General features: G+C 35.2%; 1 protein-coding gene across 4 annotated transcripts; it reads left to right on the top strand.

Annotated features, from left to right (window-relative positions):
• The first annotated feature begins 18,068 nt into the window (after positions 1–18,068).
• Positions 18,069–22,813, top strand: LOC141678229 (U11/U12 small nuclear ribonucleoprotein 31 kDa protein). 4 transcript variants are annotated; one of them, XR_012557662.1, is made up of 5 exons: positions 18,069–18,901; positions 19,880–19,990; positions 20,166–20,246; positions 20,336–21,178; positions 22,447–22,813. XR_012557662.1 is itself a non-coding variant. In XM_074484491.1 (2 exons), exon 1 carries the CDS (start codon positions 18,140–18,142, stop codon positions 18,878–18,880), a length of 741 nt encoding a protein of 246 aa, XP_074340592.1. In that variant the 5' UTR covers positions 18,069–18,139; the 3' UTR covers positions 18,881–18,901; positions 22,447–22,813. The 4 variants fall into 4 exon arrangements, 2 of the variants coding, with proteins under 2 accessions (XP_074340592.1, XP_074340593.1); XR_012557661.1 differs by lacking the exons at positions 20,166–20,246; positions 20,336–21,178; XM_074484491.1 differs by lacking the exons at positions 19,880–19,990; positions 20,166–20,246; positions 20,336–21,178.
• The last annotated feature ends 229 nt before the right edge of the window (positions 22,814–23,042 follow it).

The following is a 23,042-nucleotide window of genomic DNA, read 5'->3' as shown; positions in this document are numbered from 1 at the left end:
CAGCTTCCTGCAGCAATGTACTCTGCTTCTGCAGTTGATGTGGAAATTGACTTTTGTTTCTTGCTAAACTAAGAAACCAATCTGCCTCCAAGAAATTGGCAGCTTCCAGTTGTGCTTTTCCTGTCAATTTTGCAACCTGCAAAATCTGCATCTGAGTAACCTATTAGTTTAAAATCTGATTCTCTGGGATACCACAATCCCAGATCAGTTGTTCCCTTAAGATACTTGAAAATTCTTTTCACAACTGTTAAGTGAGGTTCTCATGGATCTGCTTGAAATCTTGCACAAAGACAGGTAGCATATATGATATCAGGTCTACTAGCAGTTAGATAAAGTAGAGAGTCAATCATACCTCTGTAATCAGTAATATCTACTGATTTACCAGTATCCTTATCCAGTTTTGTTGCAGTGGCCATGGGAGTAGATGCACTTGAACAATCTTGCATCCCAAATTTCTTCAGCAAATTTCTGGTGTACTTGGTTTGACAAATAAAAGTGCCTTCTTCATTCTGCTTGACTTGAAGGCCCAGAAAATAGCTAAGTTCCCCCATCATACTCATTTGATACCTTGACTGCATCAGTTTGGCAAACTTCTTGCAAAGTCTGTCATTTGTAGAACCAAAAATGATATCATCAACATATATCTGAACCAGAAGTAAGTCCTTTCCATGGTTGAGGTAGAACAGTGTTTTGTCTATAGTTCCTCTGTTAAATCCACTTTCCAGAAGAAACTGAGCTAAAGTCTCATACCATGCTCTTGGAGCTTGCTTAAGGCCATAGAGTGCTTTATTAAGCCTGTAGACATAATCTGGATATTTGGAATCTATAAAGCCTGGAGGTTGTTCAACATATACTTCCTCCTCCAATTCTCCATTGAGAAAAGCACTTTTCACATCTATTTGAAAGACAGTAAACTTTTTGTGAGCAGCATAAGCCAAAAATATCCTTATGGCTTCCAATCTAGCAACTGGTGCAAATGTTTCATCATAATCAATTCCCTCCTGTTGAGAATATCCTTTTGCAACCAACCTTGCCTTATTCCTTGTAATTATGCCATCACTATCAGTTTTGTTTCTGAATACCCACTTTGTACCAATACACAGATCTATTCTTTGGTCTTGGCACTAGGGTCCAGACTTTGTTTCTTTCAAATTCATTTAACTCTTCATGCATTGCTTGCACCCAATCAGCATCTTGAAGAGCTTCTTCCACTTTCTTTGGTTCAGTATGAGAAAGAAAAGAATTTTAAAGACATTCACTTGAAGTAGTTGTTCTAGTTCTGACTCCTGTATCAGGATTTCCAATTATTAAGTCAGGTGTATGTGATTTAGTCCACTTCCTTGCAGATGGAAGGTTTTCTCTAGAACTGGATGCTCCCCCATGATCCATGCTATCTTCATCAACATTTTCTGATGCTCCCCCTGAAACTATGCTCTCTGAGTTGGATCCTTCAGAATTTAGATTTTCAGAACTATCAGAACTTGGCTTATCAGAACTTGACGAATCAGAACTTGGAGAGCCAGATGTATGTTCTGATGCTTCTTGAGATGTGGTTATATCTTGAGTATGCTCCCCCCGCATAGGTGCATCTTCCTTTGGCGTAGTCACCACAGTTTGAATAACATCAGAGTTTAATCCATCAGAGTTTGCAGTATCAGGATTTAGATTTTCAGGATTTTCAGTATCAGAATTTAAGTCTTCATTTTCAAATCTCAGCTGATCATGATCAATAAAATCTTCAAGTCCAGTAATCTTCTTATCATCAAAAGAGACATTGATAGATTCCATGACCACTCTTGTTCTCAAGTTATAGACTCTGAAGGCTTTTGTGGAAAGTGGATATCCAACAAAGATTCCTTCATCAGCTTTTAAATCAAATTTGGATAGCTGTTCAGGATGAGTCTTAAGAACAAAACACTTGCATCCAAATACGTGAAAATACTTCAGATTTGGCTTCTTATTCTTCACCATTTCATATGGTGTCTTTCCTTGCTTGTTAATGAGTGTTGCATTCTTAGTAAAACAAGCAGTCTGCACAGCTTCAGCCCAGAAATAGGTTGGAAGCTTTGCTTCATCAAGCATTGTACGTGCAGTTTCAATGAGAGTTCTATTCTTTCTTTCAACAACTCCATTTTTCTGTGGAGTTCCAGGGGCAGAAAATTCCTGCTTGATTCCATGGTTTTTGCAGAACTCTTCTATTATCAAATTCTTGAACTCAGTACCATTATCACTCCTTATTATTTTCACAGAATCTTTGACCAATCTATCCAGTTGCCTGACATGATCAATCAAGATAGATGCAGTTTCACTTTTTGTGTGCAAGAAATACACCCATGTGTATCTGGTGAACTCATCCACTATGACTATAGCATATTTCTTCTTTGCAATTGACATGACATTTACTGGACCAAATAGATCAACATGCAGTAAGTGATAAGGCTCAAGAATTGATGATTCAGTCTTGCTCTTGAATGAGGATTTCCTTTTTTAGCCTTCTGACAAGAATCACAAAGGCCATCAGGAGCAAATATTGACTTTGGAAGTCCTCTCACAAGATCTTTCTTGACTAGTTCATTTATATTGTTGAAATTTAAATGAGAGAGTTTCTTGTGCCAATTCCAGCTTTCTTCAATTGATGCTCTACTCATCAGACAGATTACAGAACCATCAGTACTTGTTGAAATCTTGGCTTCATAAATGTTACAACGCCTGAATCCTTTCAAAACAACTTTGCTTGTAGATTTACTTACAACTTCACAGTGTTCTTCAACGAAATCCACATGATAACCTCTGTCACAGATTTGACTGACACTCAGCAGATTGTGTTTAAGTCCTGAGACCAGAGCTAATTCCTTAATGATGACATTCCCAAGATTGATATTTCCATATCCCAATGTTTTTCCAATGTTTCCATCTCCATAAGAAACACTTGGGCCAGCCTTCTCCACAAAGTCTGATAGCAGGGCTTTATTTCCAGTCATATGTCCTGAACATCAACTGTCCAGAACTAGGATGTTTTTCCTGTTGCCCTGCAATCACAAAGACCACTAATGATTAGTTTTAAGGACCCAGACAAGCTTGGATCCTTTGGCCTTATTAAGTCTGTTAACATTTACAGCGGATTTAGCATCAGAGTTTATGTTAACATTTTTCTTATCAGAATTTACACTATCAGACTTTGAATCAGAACTTACACTAGAAGGAACAATGGTAACTTTCTTTAAAGAAGGTTTTATTTGATAATAATCATAGTACAAACTATGATATTCCTTACAAGTATAAATGGAATGCCATAAACTACCACAATAAAAACAAGGATTTTGTGGCTTATATCTAACAGACTGACTCTTAACTCCTGACTTTGAAGGTAAGGAGTTTATGTTCTTATTCTTCCTGCAAAAAGAAGCCAGATGGTTAGAACTTCCACAGTTATGACATGTTTTTCTAGGAGCATCAGCAACAGGCTTATAATCATTGCTTTTATTCACACCTTCCTTTCCATTCCTATTTTTCCTAGGTGATTTTACCTTGTTTGCATTCTTAACATCTTTCAGATTATGCTTAAGCTGCTTCTTTGTCATTAAGCCTACGTTTACTTCAGTTGTCTTTTCCTGTTTTAGTTTGTCAGAAGTTAATTCCTTTTTAACTTCTGATTTCTCAGTATCAGACTTTACAGCTACAAACTTAACAGGTTTTAACTTTGGTTTTTGTTTAACAACTATAGGCTTAATATCTACAGTTCCTTTATCATTCTTATCCTCTCCATAACCTAAGCCCTCTTTCCAGTTTTCATTACTTAACAAATTCTGAGTTGTTCTGCCAGAGTTATTCCAAGTCCTGATAATCTCTTTTTCCTTTTCTAACTCAGCTTTTAGAGATTCATTCATTTTAAGCACTTCATCCCTTACATAGAAAGCATCATCTCTATCTTTCTGAGTTTGATGGAACATGACTAACTCTTTTTCTAAATAATCATTCCTCTTTTTGCAAGCAAGATTTTCAGAAGTTAATCTTTCACATGTTAAAGTTTGATCTCTATAACTAATGAACATGGTTTGAAGATATCTTCTCAACTCATTAATATCATCAGTATGAAAGACATAAGTAGTTTGAGGTACCTTTAATTCAGCAGCTTCAAAACTGCTTTCAGCACTTGCCTTATCAGCATTTGCCATCAAGGCATAATTCTCCTCACTTTCAGAATCTGAGGTGTCTGTCCAGCTTTTCTTCTTTGTGACAAGAGCCTTGCCTTTGTCACTCTTCACTTTCTTGCAATCAGGAGATATGTGGCCTTTCTCACCACAGTTGTAGCATTTGACATTTGTATAATCTCCTCTGTCATACTTTCCTCCTCTACCCTCAGATTTTCTGAAATTCTTCTTATCAGAACTTGCGCCTTTCCTGGAAAACTTCTTTCCCTTCCTGAACTTCCTGTATGCAATCTTTGTGATTCCTTTCACCATAAGAGCACACAGCTTCATCATCTCTTCATCAGCATCCGTCTCAGGCAAGCTTTCAGATTCGGAGTCATCATCACTTTCAGAACTTGATGACTCAGTATCAGACTTTGTGAAGAGAGCTTTACCTTTGTCTTTCCTTGAGGTAGCTGCCTTGGGGGATTCTTCTATAGCCTTAAGAGCAACTGTCCTTGACTTTCCTCCTTTCCTCTTGCTTCTTTGTTCCATCTCAAGTTCATGAGTCTTGAGCATTCCATAAATTTCATCAAGAGTTGTTTCATCAAGATTATAGTTGTCTCTTATTGTTGTTGCCTTCAAATCCCAGCTTTCAGGAAGAGCCAACAGGAATTTAAGGTTTAAATCTTCAAGATCATACTCCTTATCAACCAGTGACAAATCATTCAAGAGTTTGACAAATCTATCATATAAATCAGTCAATGACTCATTAGCCTTTGAGTCAAAGTGTTCATACTCTTGAGTGAGTATTGTCTTCCTGTTCTTCTTAATTATATCAGTTCCCTGACATCTTGTTTGCAAGGCATCCCATATCTCCTTTGCAGTCTTGCAGTTTATTACCATGTTTGACATTACATTATCAATAGCACTATGCAGTAAGTGTCGTACCTTAGCATCCTAAGCAATTGATGCGATATCTTCAGCAGTGTAGTCACTCTTTTCTTTTGGTACCGACTTTGCTGCTTCACCTGCAATTGCAACAGCGAGCTTGGTTGGTTTGTGAGGCCCTTCCTTGATTCTACCAAGATATTCTGGATCTGTAGCTTCCAGAAACATGGTCATCCTCACCTTCCATATGGGATATTCAGATGGTCTCAATATGGGAACTCTAATAGTCTCATATCGGCTTTGAATTTGTGTCTTTGGAGGTTCTTCAGTTTTGGTGGGCTTAGTTGGAGTTTCCACTTCAGACATGATTGTTTTTGGATATTAAACTGTTTGTGTGTTAACAGATAGGCTCTGATACCACTTGTTAGGTCACACACACTGTAGAGGGGGGTGAATATAGTGTATTGCACAATCAAATCGAACTTTAATAACTCAAGTAACAGAAAACAAACTTCAATAAACTCTATTACAGTATGGAACTGTCCTCTCTCAGTGATGAACAAATGTCACGAGAGCTGTTAGGGTTACAATGAATAATCTTTTCGATAATGATAATACTTATAGTGTAAACCCTATGTCTGTGTTTATATACTACACAGTTACAAGATAATCGCTAATTGATATGGAATATAATTCTGCTTCCTAAAATATATCAATCAGATATCTTTTCTTCCAAGTATTCTATTCTTCATAGAATTCCTTCTTCATGCATATCTCTTCTTATGTTTTGTCTCGATCTTCTCTTCCTGTAAATCAGCTGCTTTCCTTATCCGAACGTTTCCTTTAAGTCCTGATATTATCTTTTGATAAATATCTTCTGAACCTTAAGTACTGATGACGTAAGTTCTGACTTCAGTATAAGTGCTGATTTCAGTTAAGTACTGATTTGTCCTGTTTAAGTAAGATCTGTAAACTAAACATAAATCACATTAGTCATGACATTATCAAATATATCTAACAACACTTTAAGAAAATAGAACGCGTATGCAAAAAAACCTACATATAGATGTTTATAAATGTTTTGGTCCACAGTTAAAAAGGACCAGTAATTGCTTAAAATTTGTAAAGTAATGCAAACTATTTATCTAAATTGTTTGATGAATCCATGCATTCTAATTTTATCATAAAGTTTAGTGTAAACCTACCACATGATGTAAAAAATCTCCGGTCACAATGAAACACTTTTAATTTATTCCTCGTTGCTCTCTCTATATATAGAACTCAAGTAGACTCTTTAAACTAATAAATATAAATAGTCTCACACACTGAAATAATGACTCATTAGCGTTGCACAAGAAACTAAGAGCACAATAGAGCTGCGGAAGGCACATAGTCTAAAATTCTCTTGTACATAACTTCAGATGATATCTTGCATGATCTTCCGAAGGCACGTGGCAATCCTTGTCTTAATGCATAATGGAGCTTGCTCTCTCTGCGAAAATCATATGAAAATTTCAATTTTTAAGTGGTAATAGCATGTTAGATAGCTTGAGGTACTTGAATTAAATTTGTCGGAGTATCTTAATGTAACAAGTTTTATACTGTATCCAACATAACTACAAAAGTACAACCCATATTAATTTCAAAATATCTTTTTAATGTGTTTTCAAGACATCACAAACCAAAATTTAATTACCAAGGAAGTAGCCAATATATCAGCAGCGCGTATAATTTTCCACTAAAATCTTGAATATATAGAAATTTATAAAAAACATAAAGTAATAAAACCTGAATTTGATCTAATTGGAAAAATTAGTTTTTGATAATAGGTTTTAATTTGACCCCATTAACTTATGCAATCAAATTTTTTTTTCTTTGCATGTTCTACAACTCAAGGAATATGAAAACTACAATTATTGTGATAACAACATAACATTTGAGTAAATAGTTTTATACACTACACCATATATGACCTCTAGAAACACTGAAAAAACTGTTACAATAAACCTTTTGCAACACAATATTTTCTATTGTAACACAGGTTAATGAAATGGTTTAATTCTTTTGGTAACATTTTTATAGCTTTTTATTATTTCCCAACAATGTAACAACAGAATTAAAGAAGGGGGTTGAAAGGAATTCTGGTTTCTTTTTGATTTTCTGAAAACCTCTTTCTGAAATATACAACTATATTTATGAATATGCAAGAATGCAGATAAAGCTTTTAAAGTATTCTACTAACACAAAGTAAATAAATACAAGTTCAAAAACTTTCTGGTGAATTTATCTTTCCAACAGAGATGTATATTTGAAGAAATTTCGTTGATGCAAATTGCATACAGTTGCTTACAAGTATTTTGTTACAACTTAGAACTTGAGAGTACTTTCTAAAGATACAGCTTGCTAAACTCTCTAGTTCTTTCTTGTTCTACTTGTTGTGCTTAGTTTTTTTAAAATACTTGCTACACTTGGTTTATATATTCACCAAGTTTACATGTGCAATAAGACAAGAATAATATTCCTATCAGCTAAGTCCAAGCACATGCTTCTTCATTTTGCTGTTCAATGCAATCTAAGTTAGATACAACATCTTTGTACGTCGTTGTTTTACATGGAAATGGAAATGCTTCATTTTCTTCTAAAACCTGTAATCAGGCTGCCATATTCCTTTTATGCACTATCAACTCATGTGACTTTGTCAGTCTCTGTCAAGTCACTATCTACTGCTATATTTGTTGATCATCCGTAGAAGCTATATTGGTGTTATTCCTTGAAGCTTTATTGAGTTATCTGTTGACACTATATTAGTGTCATCCGTTGAAGCTTTCTTGTTAACATCCATTGAAACTTTATCTGATATCAGTTGAAGAGCTTATCTTTTGAAGGCATATTAAGTTATTCGTTGAAGCTTGTAGAGTCATCCATTGAAGCTTGTAATTTAGCAGTTGAAGATGTTTCCTTAGCAGTTGATACTCTTTCACTTATACAAAATTACAAGGCATTTTATATTTACACTTAGCCCGCCTATTTTGTATATCTTGCTAGTAGTCAACATGACTTAGAAACTACTAAAACTACCAAATCCCCCAGCTATCATAGTGTACAGAATGTGTTACATACTTATTAACATAAGCTACTCCTTCAACGGATAGACATACTGTGGTTATCCGTTGAAGGCTACTAAATGACACTTAACAATTCTACTTAAGGTATTTTGGTGAGTTATCATCAAGACTACAACATATTCCTAACAATCTCCCCCAATTTATGTCTAATGGAATTATAGGCATAAATTCAGGTTGACTTGATGATAACAAAACACCTTATAAAGATAATACATTAAAAAGTAGACATTTTGTAAAATGTTTCAATACAATAAAAATGTACAAAGAAGGTTAAAATAAGTTTACATGCCATTATCAAGGTGCTCCTCTTGTTTGAGCAAATTACTTTCTTTTCCTTGATTGCCTTATTTTCCTTCCCAAGTTCTCATTATTTTCCTCAATCTGGAGTTGGAGTTGTCTGTAAAATTCAGCTTCATTTTCTTCATTGATATTCGGCATCTCCTGCATTTCCTTGAGAGTTCCACTATTTGAGATTTTAAGCTGATCTTCAATTCTGAAAAATCTTCTAACATACTTCCCATCTCTAAACTCCATGATCCATAAGGTTTCATGTGCACTCTATCTCCAGTATTTGGAATAGTTAGAACTCTTGGTAGTGCACTAGGATCTCTTCAGCTTTGTCTGATTTGACTTATCTTTTTGAGTATTTCTGACTTAGCAATCTTTGTGAATCTAAAGTCTTTCTTCGATGCAGAAAATACCTTGACAAAGACATTGTAGCTTTCCTCAAAAATCCTGTAGAATGACCATATTATCTCATGACCACCTTTGTATCTGAACATAAATCTCTCGAAAAGTCTAAAGGTGGCATCAATTCCTCTCACTTCTTCCAATTCATCCAGATACAGCTCAATATCATAAAATTCTTTGATGTCACAGATGTAGATTTGATCATATTTATTGATAGTAGGCTTCTATGGTTTTGAGATGGTTTTGTTGGAGGTAGGGTTGGCTTGTTCTTCCTTCTTGGAGTTCTCTTCTTGGTTGGCAAATGGATGTTCAAATCAGGAATTGGTAAACTCTCCTAATATATAGGTTCATCCTTGGGCACTATTGGTTCACTATGAAAGTTTACCCCGGGATTTACCTTAATTTCAGTTGTTTCCATAATGGGAACAGTTGGTTGAGTTGAAAGAATAGATTGAGATGGCTCACTCTTTTCTAAAATTTTATTTGGCCTCTTAGCTCTCACCTTTACTCTTTTGCCTGTTTTCCACTCAGGCTTCTCTTCTTATTCATTATCCAATTTCTTTTCAGTTGCAATAACAAGCTTCTCAATCTTCTTTTGAGCTTTCTTAGCAGCCTATTTTTTCTTTGGCTTTGTCTTTAATCTCAAATCTTCTTCGTGCTTAGCTTTTAAAAACTTGGGATGCCCACTCATTATATAGACCAGTTTTCCATGTCTGTAAATTCTGGCCATCCTCTTTCTCAACATTGCATCTTTGGTTGTCTTGTAGCTATCAATTGATTTGCCCATGAGTTTCTACTTATCAGGCCTGGGAGGTGAATAATCTAGCTCCATTGGGTGTTTGCTTGTAAACCTAAAATTTGAAGGTTTAGGCTTGAGCACCAAAGTAGGCTTGAGTTCATTTGTAATTGATGTTTCTCCCTTTGCACCTTTTCCCGGCTTCAATTCATCTAAAGTAAGAGGCTTCAACTGTGTGATATGCTTCATAACTTTTGATGGTTTTGCAGTTGAGCCAAATACTTGAGCAATTCTTTGATCAATCTTCTTTTTTTGTTCTTTCAGCTTTAACTCAGCTACAGCTAGATTGATCAAGTCTATGCTGTCTAATTCTCCGTTTACTGGTGTCTTTGGCAAAGTAATAGATGGAACTATTACCTTAGTGACTTGTACATGCACATCCTTCTCCTCCTTTTTGTTATCATCAAGTAGAGGTGTAGAGGTTGAAGTTTGTGCAACCACCAGTTGTTGGAGCAACTGAGTTTGGGTTTCTTGACCTTGAAGTATCTTAACCAAGGAATCTTCAACATTAGACATTCTTGTACCTAAGGCCTCAACTTTTCTTGATAGGTCACTTTCCTTCATGAGCCTTTGTTCTAGCTCTCTCATGGTGGCTTCAGGAAGCTTCCAATCTAGCTTGGTGTTCATTTCCTTTTTTACTTCATCAATAGAGAGTTTTAGATCATCCAAATCTAGAGCCTATTTGAGTTGTTGAATTTTATGAAGTTGCAGAGACTCTAGATTGGCTTGCAAAAGAGAACTTGTACCAGCATTGGAAGTAGTTGGTAAAGCTGTTTAGTTTGATTGATGAGCTTAAAAAGTGTGGAGTTGAAATGATGAGGGCTGCATTCTTTGCTTAACATCCAATCGGGAGTATCAATTGAGGAACTAGGGCCTGCATCCCCCCTATGTCCTAGCCAGCATCTTCACCAAACTCTTCATCAAACTCATCATCATCAGCTCTAAAGTCAGAATCCATATCAGTTGTCGGATGCAGTTTAAACATTGCATATTTGGGCCTTTGCATTGATTCAATGGTATATGTACTAAATTCAATGTTATTTCTGCCTCCTCATTGCCCTGAACTGCCAGGGTTTGATATACTATAACAGGATGAGTAAATATCTCAGCATCCAAGGAAATGAAGTCTATAAAAGCTTTATGATGTTGTTGATATAGCCTTTCCTTTTCAGCATCACTGACATCCATTGACTCAATTGCAATGGTTGCCACCCTTATTCCTCATGTACTTGCTTTTCTCTCATTTTCTCTATATTCTTGCATCAGGTGCTCCCCCTGGCTCACTATCCTTACACCCTCACCTTCACCTACTAAGGTGGAACTCCTCTCACTCACTTTTGCCACACTAAAATAAATAGTGTGCATTAATGAACTCTCATCCTCTCATTTTGCCTGGGAGAACCTAGACTCTCACTCAGTTCACTCTCATCCCTCAATCCTAGAAGTGATTGAACAATTACCAAGTCATCTGCACTTGTAATAGATTTTGAAATATCAAGTGTTTGTGCAGATACTATCAACTGTTGTGAAATAGCAGTTGAAGGTGTAGTTGTGACTATCAACAGATAACTATTGTGAAGCATATACGTTGAAGGACAATCACTTATCAACGGATGATGGATATCCGTTGATGAAGAAGAAATAAGAGAAATAGAAGTTGAAACTATTACGGAGTCTCTGGAGATTGATTTCAAATTTTGGTGCACAAACACCTCAATAGTTTGAGAAAGAATTAGCAAGTGATCCAACAAATCATCAATTAGATGATGATCACTTGTTTGAGTATGAAGCTCCTCCAAGAGTTTAAGAGATTGAAAATCAGGAATTGATATAGAAATCATGTCCACATCTAGAGAGATAGTTGGAGAGTTATGTGTTCGAGGTGTTTCAATTGTTAAAGAGTGGGACTGTGACTCCACATTTACTGGAGCCACATCAACCTGGCTTTGAGATGGTGCAGATACCAAGTCTGGGACTTGGGTTTACATTGTGTGTGCACCCTGTAACTCCCCCATGGTTTTATATTTCTTCTTTCATATATAGGTTTGAGCTAAGTTTTTAGTGTCCCTACCACTTTTGTTATGTGCTCCTGGTTGGGAGCTTATTTCAATAGTCACATCCTTTTGGGAGGATGCAACTAGGGATGTGCTAATTTCCTTTTGTAGCACTATAGTCTTTTGAGAGACTCTAGTATGGCTAGCTTGGGTTACACTGACCTCACCCTCCTTATCATTGGTGCTTCTTTGATTTTCACCCCTTCCCTCACCTTTCTCACCACCCTGAACACTCCCCTCATGTGCTTTAGTGGTTTTTACAACTAGTTTCTTTTGAGAGACACTAGAGATGTGTTTCTTTGATTTGGATTTGGAAACTTTTGGTTTAGTGGCTGGGTAGTAATCTGTTTGGTCACTATCACAAACTCTATAGTCACTATTGAAGGCAACGAAATTTGAGGTTGGGAAGAGATAGAGACAGAGGTGGTTACCTGACTTACCTGAGGTGCCTCAAAGATAGAAAGATAATTGAGAGGCACCTCACTGTTTAGGCTGTTCCTGATAAGGTCTGCAAGAACCCTCTTCTCTTGAACCCAAAAATCTAATTTATTATTTGGGTTCTCAATTTTCAGGTCCTTAGAAACATGGTTAGCCAACATCATAAAGAATCTAGCATAAACACATTCCTAAGCCTCTTTTGAATATCCAATAATTTATACCCTATCTCTAGCATGACATAGTTGCTAAAATTAAAGTATCTATCAGAAAAAAGCATATAAAGCATGTTAAGCAGTGCAGAGGTGATATCATCAAAATTACTGATTTTACCAAAAATCACCTTGATAAATGCATCACACAAATAACTTCATTCTTTCCTAAGTCCTTTTCTTTTAATACTACCTAGACTAGCAGTGTCTAAAGCATAACCCATAGACTTAAGCATGTTAATAACATCAGTATCAGTGTGTGGAGTAATTGTGTTATTTTCAGATAATTTAAAACAAGATTGGACCTCATCGGAATTTATGCAGTAAATGTTACCTTTGAGAGGCAATGGTCATGTATTTTGAATCAAAGACAACAAAGGTCCACATCTCTTCAACAACTTCACAATATATGACTGGTGACTCGAGCATTCAGTACTTGAGTTTGCAGTTGCTAATAAATTCCATCATTTTGTGATAGTTTTCATGAGCAACACTCATGTCCACTAGAGCAACGAAATTGTTCTTCTCATACACGAATCCTGTCTGAGACATAATCTTCACAACTAGTGCCGTTTTTGTTAAGTTCGCAGTTATAGAGAGAAAGAGGGTTTTGGGAAGAAAGAGAGTAAAATTTATTTTGAAAAATTAGAGAAAGATAAAAGTGAGATCTGAAAATGAAATTGGCTTTTATACTTTCCCAAATTAAAACATACAAATGATTAAAAATAAATATAAATATCCAATGATTTATGCCAAAAATATCGTTTAAAAATAAAGTAAATGGTAGAAATTCTATAACTGTCCATCAACCTATACATACACGACTGTAAGTATATTTCAACAGATGATGTTTTAGAATCAACAGTTATGATTGATCAACGGATGTCAAATACATCATTATATGTTGAGGGACAATGTAACCAGAAATATCTTTGACTTTCAACGGATAATCCTTATCTGTTGAAAGAGTAATTCTGACTTAGCCAAAATTTTACCTTTTCATGACTTGATCAAGAAAATCAAATTTATTTCTGGCTGTATTTCAAATTGCATTGACATCAATAATAGTAAATTAAGAATAGTTTAGCATACCTAACTCACTTACCAACCTAGTAAAAGTTGATTCATCAAGTGGCTTGGTAAAGATGTTTACAAGTTGCTACTCACTTGGAACAAAATGAAGTTCCACAGTACCATTCATAACATGATCCCTTATGAAGTGATATTTGATGTCAATGTGCTTTATACTTAAATGCTGCACAAGATTTTTAGTAATGGTAATAGCACTTGTATTGTTACAGAAGATTGAAATTTTGTCCACATGTAGACCATAATCCAACAATTGATTTCTCATCCATAGAATCTATGCACAACAGCTGCCAGCAGTAATGTATTCAGCCTCAGCTGTAGAGGTAGAAACTGAGTTTTGTTTCTTATTAAACCAGGACACTAGCTTATTTCCTAGAAATTGACATGTCCCTATTGTACTTTTCTGTCAATCTTGCAACCTGCATAATCTGCATCTGAATAGCCAATTAGATCAAAACCAGAATATCTGGGTTCCAAATGCCAAGTTTTGTTGTCCCCTTGAGATATCTGAAAATCTTCTTAATAACTATTAAATGAGGTTCCCTAAGATCAGCTTGGAATCTAGCACAAAGACATTGAAAAAATATTATATCTGGCCTACTAGATGTCAAATATAAAAGTGAGCCAACCATACCTCTATAACTTGAAATGTCCCCAGACTTTTCAGTTGTATTCAATTCAAGTTTAGTGGCAGTGGCCATGGGAGTTTTTGTAGATGTGTAATCCATTAAATCAAACTTCTTTAAAAGATCATAAATATATTTAGTTTGACTAATGAATATTCCATCCCTAACTTGCTTAACTTGTAAACCAAGAAAATAAGTTAGTTCTCACATTATGTTCATTTCATATTTGCTTTGCATCAATTTGGCAAACTTTTTGCAAAGTTTATTGTCTGTAGAGCCAAATATTATATCATCTACATAGATTTGCACAAGTATAGTAGAGCCATTTTCATTTCTAAATAAAAAAGTGTTGTCAATGGTACCTCTAGTGAAGTGATTTTCTAAAAGGAATTTTGACAAAGTGTCATACCATGCTCTAGGTGCTTGCTTCAATCCATAAAGTGCTTTCACTAGATAGTATACATACCCTGGAAAGTTGGGATATTCCAAAGCTGGAGGTTGGCTAACATAGACTTCCTCCTTCAATTCCCCATTTAAAAGGCACTTTTTATATCCATTTGACAGACTTTGAAACTTGCATGGGTTGTATAGGCTAGAAAGATTTTGATAGCTTCAAGTCTTGCAATTGGAGAAAATATCTCATCAAAATCTATTTCCTCCTGCTGAGAGTATCCTTTTGCAACCAATCTAGCTTTGTTCCTTATGACTATGCCATTTTCATCCATCTTGTTTCTAAATATCCATTTAGTATCAACAGAATTCTTGTTTTTAGGTTTGGGTACCAGCTTCCACACTTTATTTCTTTCAAAGGTTTAGCTCTTCCTACATAGCTAAAACCCAATCTGGATCCATTAGAGCCTCTTCTACCTTCTTTGGTTCTTTCTGTGATAGAAAGCTACTGTTCTTGAGTTGCTCTCCTTGTTTGCACTCTAGATGTTACATCACCAATGATCAGTTCAAATGGATAATTCTTAGTCCATTTTCTTTGAGGTGGTAGATTTGCTCTAGATGAAGTGGCCTCATTGGTGTTTTGATGTGTGACTGAGTGTTGACTAGATGATACTCCCCCTGAGTTGGTGCATATTTGATTTGAAGAATGAGTTCTGTCAAGAAGTGATCTAATATGACCTCAAGCGCCTATTAAAGAATGACCATCAATGGATGTTGTATTCTGTCTCTCAACGGATGATGCACTTTGTCTTTCAACGGATGCTGCCCTTTGTCTTTCAATGGATGCAACATTTTGTCTTTCACGGATGTTGCACTTTGTCTTTCAACAGATGAAGCACTATGTGCGTCAACTACTGTTGCTTCATTCGATGACAAGTTTGAATATTCTTTTTCTATTCATTCTAGACCACTTTCATCATCACTATCATCACAATACATCTCAACATTGTCAAATTTGAGGCTTTCATGGAAACCTTCATCTTTCAGTCCTTCAACCATTTTATCATCAAACACAACATGTACAGATTCCATAAAAATGTTGGTTCTCAGATTTAGACTCTATATGCTTTTCCAATAGCATATCCAACAAAGATACCTTCATCAGCTTTTGCATCGAACTTTCCATGTTGGTCAGCTTTATTCCTTAGAATATAACACTTGCATCCAAAAACATGAAGAAAGTTCAAGTTTGGGTGGCAAATAATGTTAGGATACATAATAAATAGTATAAATATTAAATCAGTTACAAATATGAATAATTAGTGTATGCACCAGTTATGGATTTGAAAGGGAGGATTTGGTGCGAATTGTAATATTCCGACTTTAATCTAGGGATTGTGAGTTGAGGTTGGGGTTATAAAGAGGGAAGCAACTTATATGTTTAAGGCATGAAGAAATAAGATTGACTTAAGTGTGTTTGTGAAGAGTGGGTGCTCTCGCGAATACCACCTAGTTATGTGTGCATGTGTTTATCGATAAAAGAATTCGTTTCTTTACATCTATATATAAAGAGCAGGCATGGACATGTCCTAAAAGTGGTATCAGAGCATCTTTGTTCTTGGGCAACGACAAGTGCAAAACAAGTTTAATATTAACATATACAATTTCATTTCTTGCAAGGAGAATATGATTATAGGAGTCTACGACCAGGAATGTAGTAGCTAGTGACTAGTAAGAATTTTATTTAATCATATTAATTATGAAAAGAAAAGTCTTTAACTATACCTTCATCTTTATCCCCTTCCCAATTCTGAACTTTGGAGCATAACACAAGCCCTAAATTTTTTTGAATCAAGCACAACATATATATTGACAAATTGGTACCAAATTTCTCTATCCAAAGAAAATATTTTTATACACACATCAAGAAAAGAAACTTTTCGGGAAAATACGACAAATGTACTTAAATTCTGCAGGATATGATTAGTGCATAGCTAGCGCAAAAAAAATCATCAATAGCTTCATCATCTCTGCAACTTATAAAAAAATAAGAATTATTAGTTTCCAACAACATGATAATCTAAAATATTAGAAAAAGAATGAAATTTAATTCGGTTCTACATATATGATAAGGGGCTTTGTCCGGCGAAAATCCCCTTATGCATCGATATCTCAGCTAATGTCTAAAATAAATATAATTGGCAAACTAGATCAAAATCAACATACATGAATGTAATATAAAGCAGCAAGTACAACTTTATATGGGCTGATCTCACAATTCTGAATAAATTGACTCCTCAAAAGATAAGTATTTGGACAGTGTCCATTTTCAGGACTTGAATCAGTGCATAAACCATTTGTGCTAAAAAAAAGATGCAAAACAACTGGGAATTGAGTATATATTATAAAAAATTACAGAACACTTGATAATTTTACCCGATTAACTGAATAATATATCTCCCTGATTATCATTTATATGTCTAAACAGATTCAGTAGGGAAGAGATACCAGAACTTAACAAACTCAGGAATTCGTTTTAAAGACGGCGGCACTAATGTAATTTAGAGTTAGCTGGGGGCATATTTGTCATTTTATAAGCATTTTTCTGGCTCAATTTATTCCTGGTTGGCTTATTATATATAGAAGAAGAAGAAGCACATATATTAAAATAACATTTCTGACCACCTATGCCAAGATACATTAATATCACGAAATTGATTTATACATATAAATAAAACAAGAAGACCAATATGCCTCTAAGAAGCTTATCGTCAAATACATAAGTTTGAATCTGTTCCTTGAGATTTTGCAATTAACAAAAAGCATCATCAACATTTTCCTTTATAAACTGATACTAAATCGAGCTAACTATTTGCGCAAAAACATTGCCCTGAGTGTTCATAAGAATAGTCACTGAAAAATCCTAGCCTAAAACCAAATCCATATGATCTCTACAACATTTTAAAACAACACAATCACCTGAATTCATCCATATTCTGTAATTAACCTAAATTCATCAAAAAACTCCGGAAAACATAATAAAAAACCCTCAAAAACCTATCGAAATTCAGCCAATCAAACATATATTTCAAATCGGAACTTTAGAATTACACGATCAATACATAATTAAAAAACACAATAATCATTGTCACATACATACATAAATATACAACATACAGAAACACATTAATTCAGAACAACATAAATATTACACACACATATGATGTGATTATACCGATGAGCGAGCGATGACTTCAGACCTCTATAATGCTTTAAATATCGGAAAATTCCGCCTACGATTCTAGGTTTGAATGATTCTTTGGGCCTCCGTCTAGGTCGATGAGCCTTAGTTAGTGTAACAAAACTCGGTTTGATTATGAAATAAAGCACAGAGTGACATTTTTGTTAACATATATTTATTAAGGTTATTTTAATTTTTTGACCAGTATTTTTCTGGAAATTTTTACCCTTCTTATCATGATTTAATATATACCGTGAGATTTATTTATTTTAAAATTTCTACTAAATTAAATTTTAAAATAACAAATTAGGAGTGTATTTATTTCAGATGTTAAAGTATTAATAATTATTCATAAATTTTAAAAAAAATTCGTTGATTTTAATAAAAATTTTACCCGTTAAGATTTGATATTTTGTGGACAACTCAAACCCTTGGAATCCTACCGACGAGTATACAAACCATGGTGATCAAGAAACATACCTCCGACGAAGAAGAAGACGACACCTTCTACTACCGCTACTCCACCGCCGCCCCACCTCCCTCCACCGCCTCCACACCCCAGTCCTCCCGTTCCACCGGTAGCGGAGGCTTAGCCCCATCAAAATCCACCGTCTACATCTCCAACCTCGACTACTCTCTCACAAACTCCGACCTCTTCACCATCTTCTCCACCTTCGGAAAAGTCGCAAAAGTCACAATTCTCAAAGACAGGCAGACTCGGCAAAGTCGCGGGGTTGGTTTTGTTTTGTTTGTTTCGAGAGAGGATGCTGTTAGTGCTGTGAATGGGATGAATGGGAAAGTGTTGAATAAGCGGACTTTGAGTGCTTCGATTGCCACGGATAATGGCCGGGCTAAGGAGTTTATACGGAAGAAGGTTTATAAGGATAAGAGTCGGTGTTATGAGTGTGGGGAAGATGGGCATTTGAGTTATGAATGTCATAAGAATGTTTTGGGGAAGAGGGAAAGGCCTGAGCCCAAGAAATTGAGGCGGTTCGAGGGGAAACGAGAAGGGAATTGGATTGGGGATGGTGAGGGGAATGATGATGAGGAGGGGGTGTTTGAGGAGGAGAATTGGGCGTCGGTTGTGGATACGGATGCGGATGAGAGGTTGTTGAGGAATGATGAGGAGAGGGGGAGTGGGAAGATGGGGAAACGGAAGAAGGTTGCGTATTTTAGTGATGAGAGTGGGGATGAGGATTGATTGGGTGATGCAAATTTTGAGGTAAGCGGTTGTTCTTTTTGGATAGTTGTGATGCTTTTTATATTTTTCTTATGAATTTGTATAATGTTTATGTGAATTTTACTTATTTTTGCCGCAGGTATGTTTTCTTTGGAATTGTGAATGTTAGCTGCTTCATTAGGAATGGTAGAATTAATGTACTTAGATGGATTTTCTTTGTTATATAATTGATATAAAACCTCTGATGATTGTATTATTAAGTGTTTGGAGCTTTTGATGGTCCCTTGATAGATTGAAGTGAGCAAATTTATTGATTGTTAACAAATGTCTAGATTTTTTATATAACTATAATGTATCTATTCACTGGAGATGAGGATACAACAGCTTAAGAGTTCAAGGATGTTGCTTCCCCCAATATATAATTAGTGTATGTGTTTAGCTGAAAAAATTGATTGCTCTGTTAGATAGTTTCAGCATTTTTAAGAGTTCATTAAGATAAGGTTTGATATTAAATGCTAAATATTTCCGGGGTTGGCTATTGTGTATAAGTGGATAATGATCGAACTGCGAGTTAAAAGTTAAGTATAAGGGTTATTGGATTATACTTGACATGAGAATTTAAGGAACTAATATTAGACTTGTTTTAGGTAAGGAACAACAGTGAAATTTTGTGTGATGGATTCTGATAGGACCAGGGACCGAACATTTCATATTTATAAGTGGTCAAGTTGGTGTGTAAAGGAGTTGAGCAGGTTAAGGTGCAAAAGGATGAATTAGACCAGAAGTATAGAGCAAAACTAGGTGAAAATCAATATGCAAATGATAAGCTTCCAATGGTGCAGTACCGTCGTACCTCTCGTAGAAGGGTCATGGTTTTCTTGTTCTGTTATGATCATGCCTTGTGATTGCCATCTTATAGTTCTGTCAAAATTTTATTCAAAGGTGTCACATAATGTTTAAGCATAATTTAATTTTTGATAATCAACTCTTGTTAAATGGTGCTAAGAGCTAATTTTTTAGGAGGGAATACTGTTCTTCCAGTTATTGACGAAACATGTCACCATTATCTGAATCTCAGTGTTGCTCTAGCTTGCGAGAGATCTTAATTCAGTATTTGAATTTAGCATACAGGTTCGTACATGGAATTTACAGGTTATACAGTACATACTTGCCATCACTTTTAGGATGTACTTAGCATTGCTTATACTCAAGCATTAGTTGCTTCAATTTAAACATAATGCGAACTATTTCTGTGCTTATAGAAGTATTCAAAAAGATCACATGCTTCTGCAACATTTCCCTTTAGGTTGGCTCTACGGGAAGAAATTCAGATTTGGGGAGTCAAAACAAATTGCTAGGTTTTAATGGAGAGAAATAAGTCAACAATGTACGAGTAGTTTAAAATCTTCTTGAAATGTAGTTTAAATATTAAGATTTCATGGAACTGATGACACGTTCTTTGTACTTCATATCCAGAGGCTGCAATGAAACATCTACTATGCAATAGACTGTCCTGGGGTGGAAGTATGGAACATTTAATGAACTCATTTGGGCTAAGAATGTTTAAATTCATAAAGTACCCCCAGAGTGCATGTATTGTAGGGAGTAAAATTTTGTGAAAAAGAATGATTTCTTTGTTTAAGTATTTATGGACAGAAGCATGAAGCATCGATGACTCGTTAAGGTTCCTAAGATTTTGAGGACAAATTCTCATTAAGAGGGGGAGAGTACGCAGCAGGTTTACTGGTGGCAAAGGTGCACTGCCTGCTATTCTCTTTCTTTTCGTCTTCATCCGCAAAAGCGTAGAAGGCTCAATTATAGTGACTTGTACAATTAAGCGAAGTATAAGGGGAAATCTATATTTTTCGGAGGAAAAAAATTATCATTTTAAGATTTGAAAAAAATATCTATGTTATTTAATGATATACTAGATTTGATTTGTTACACGTTTTAAGTGGATAATGCATTTAACTATTATTATATTTTCTATATCAAAGTATTGGAGGTGTATGTAGTATTGAAGGGGGATACGAATGTATGTATAAAGGAAGTTCTAAATAGGGAGGATTTATAAAAATATGTAGGAAGAAAACAAGAAAGTGAGAGTAGAAAAGAATTATTTCAATGAAATACCAACAAAAATGATAGAAAACTCTCCACAGTTCTAGCCACTCCGAGAAAAGAAGGTAAAGAGTAAAAAAGGAAAGAGAGAGATTGAGGAAAAAGGAGAACTAAGGTTCAGGCTAAAGTTGAGTCAATCGGCCCAGCTGCGGAGTTACTTCATAACCAGAAGACTGGAGGTGCAGGGATGTTTCAAAGGTCAGTGACTTGATATATAACACAAATGTAATTAAATTGGATCAGTTAGTCGCTTAGCATATGGATAAAAAAGCTTTCGGTGAGATAGTGGAAGCAAATGTTATGCAAAGTTTTCTCTGGTATTGAGATTCTATGTGTGTTCTGTTGAAAAGGAATGGATCTGTGTTGGAGTCAACTAGCAGTGCTCAAAATCTTGTTTGAGTAGCTATCCGCTCTAATGTGCACGAAGAGAATGAGATACCATATATTGATGGGATTTGATTGTCAAGAAAAATACAGAGATGGAAAGCTATAGTTAATAAGATCCCTGGCTTGTGTTAATGTCAGTTTGAATTTATATTGTATTATGGTTAAGGTGAAGGGGTTTTGAATTCGGGGATGCATCTGATGTGTATAACCTGGTGTCGATATATATTATGGAAACAAAAATGCATTGTGGCTCTGAAGGCTTCGTTGGTTCTCTGATCCTGTGAAGTTAAGGACTTATATGTTAGTCGGTCATGGTTAATCTTCGGTCGATTAAAATTTAATATTGTTACTAGTGAAGCAGTTAATTCTAATTGCTTGTAAGATTTAAGTGTCGCTTAATCTGGTGTGAGCAAATGCTTATACTTTTGTTTTGCAAGCTTAAAATTTTATCTTTTTCGGTAATACCTTTTCGTCAATTCTTGTGTGTAATCGCTTTTTATGAAGCACAATATTCCCTATTTCTTATTATTCTTTTATGAGAGCCACCTCTTTTATTTTCTAAATATGCAGGTCTGGTTCTTTCATTTTCAATTCATATCATCGATATCCTTAGCTATGTCTATATTCATGACTCATCTTGAACAATTCATATCCGGTTCTTTCATTTCCAATTCATGTGTAATGTCAGATGCATAATTGGAGTTTGATTAATAAATGTAGGTGTATTTATCAATTTCCTTTGTTTAATATGCTAAGGTTCTCTAAATTTTAAACATATGTGCAGTTTGAAAAACCTTTGCTGTATTAATAGTAATGATAGATCAGTAAGTTGCCAAGGCCTCATAATTTTAAATTAAATTTGCAAAAAAGTTCTCTAGCATCGCTGCTGCCTGGTGGTATTTATTTGTAGGTGGAAGACTTTTTTTTGTTCTCTCTTGATATATGTCTAGCTCACATGTGGTAAAAAATCAATTTAATTTTAATCTACTGTCATTTGCCATCTAGACTAAAATTCTGGAACGCATATCTCTAGGCAGACGTGCTACACAAAGTTATGAGCTATTTTTTTTTTGATTCAGGTGGCTACTAAAATGGATAAAGGACTTGTGAATGGATCTGAATTCTTTCTCCTGTGAAAATGTGAAGATAAGTGATTAGCATTAAGAACACAAGGCAGCAGGCGGAGAACTTTGTACTAGGTTTTTAAAGTGTGATTGTTAGATCAAGCTTGATTGCTTGAACTGAAGATAAAAGACTGCATTTCTGAGGAAATTATCTTACAATGTAATTGGGGCTGTTGAGATTAAGGCTGCATTTGAAGTGTTGGTTTCCCTCGATTTAAGTTACTTTGAGCCCTGCAAGTATACAAGGTGAGATTGCAATTTTTTGGTCTTTAAATTATAAACTTTGAAGGAATCAAGTAATGCAGGGATCAATTCAATAGGATATGCGGTACAAAGTTATAACCAGAAAAATGAAATTTTCAAAGCATCCTTTTATCTTCGTGTAATCAAACCAAGGATAAGACATCTGGGTAGTACCTGATCACATGTTATTCCTTTCATGACTGGTCATTTCATCAGTATGGTATCCCAGTCTTTTATTTAAGAATAAGAAAATATGACTACAGTTGCACATACTATGAGTTTATTGGCTATCTGTTATAGTGTAGAAA

Source organism: Apium graveolens, chromosome 8, assembly GCF_009905375.1.
Source record: "Apium graveolens cultivar Ventura chromosome 8, ASM990537v1, whole genome shotgun sequence".
In the NCBI taxonomy this organism is placed as follows: domain Eukaryota; kingdom Viridiplantae; phylum Streptophyta; class Magnoliopsida; order Apiales; family Apiaceae; genus Apium; species Apium graveolens.
Note: the sequence above shows the minus strand (reverse complement) of the source record. Positions and strands in the feature narration are given on the sequence as shown.

Excerpts from the sequence above, each read along its gene's own strand:
- LOC141678229 (XM_074484491.1), top strand. The coding sequence starts at position 18,140 with ATGGTGATCAAGAAACATACCTCCGACGAAGAAGAAGACGACACCTTC.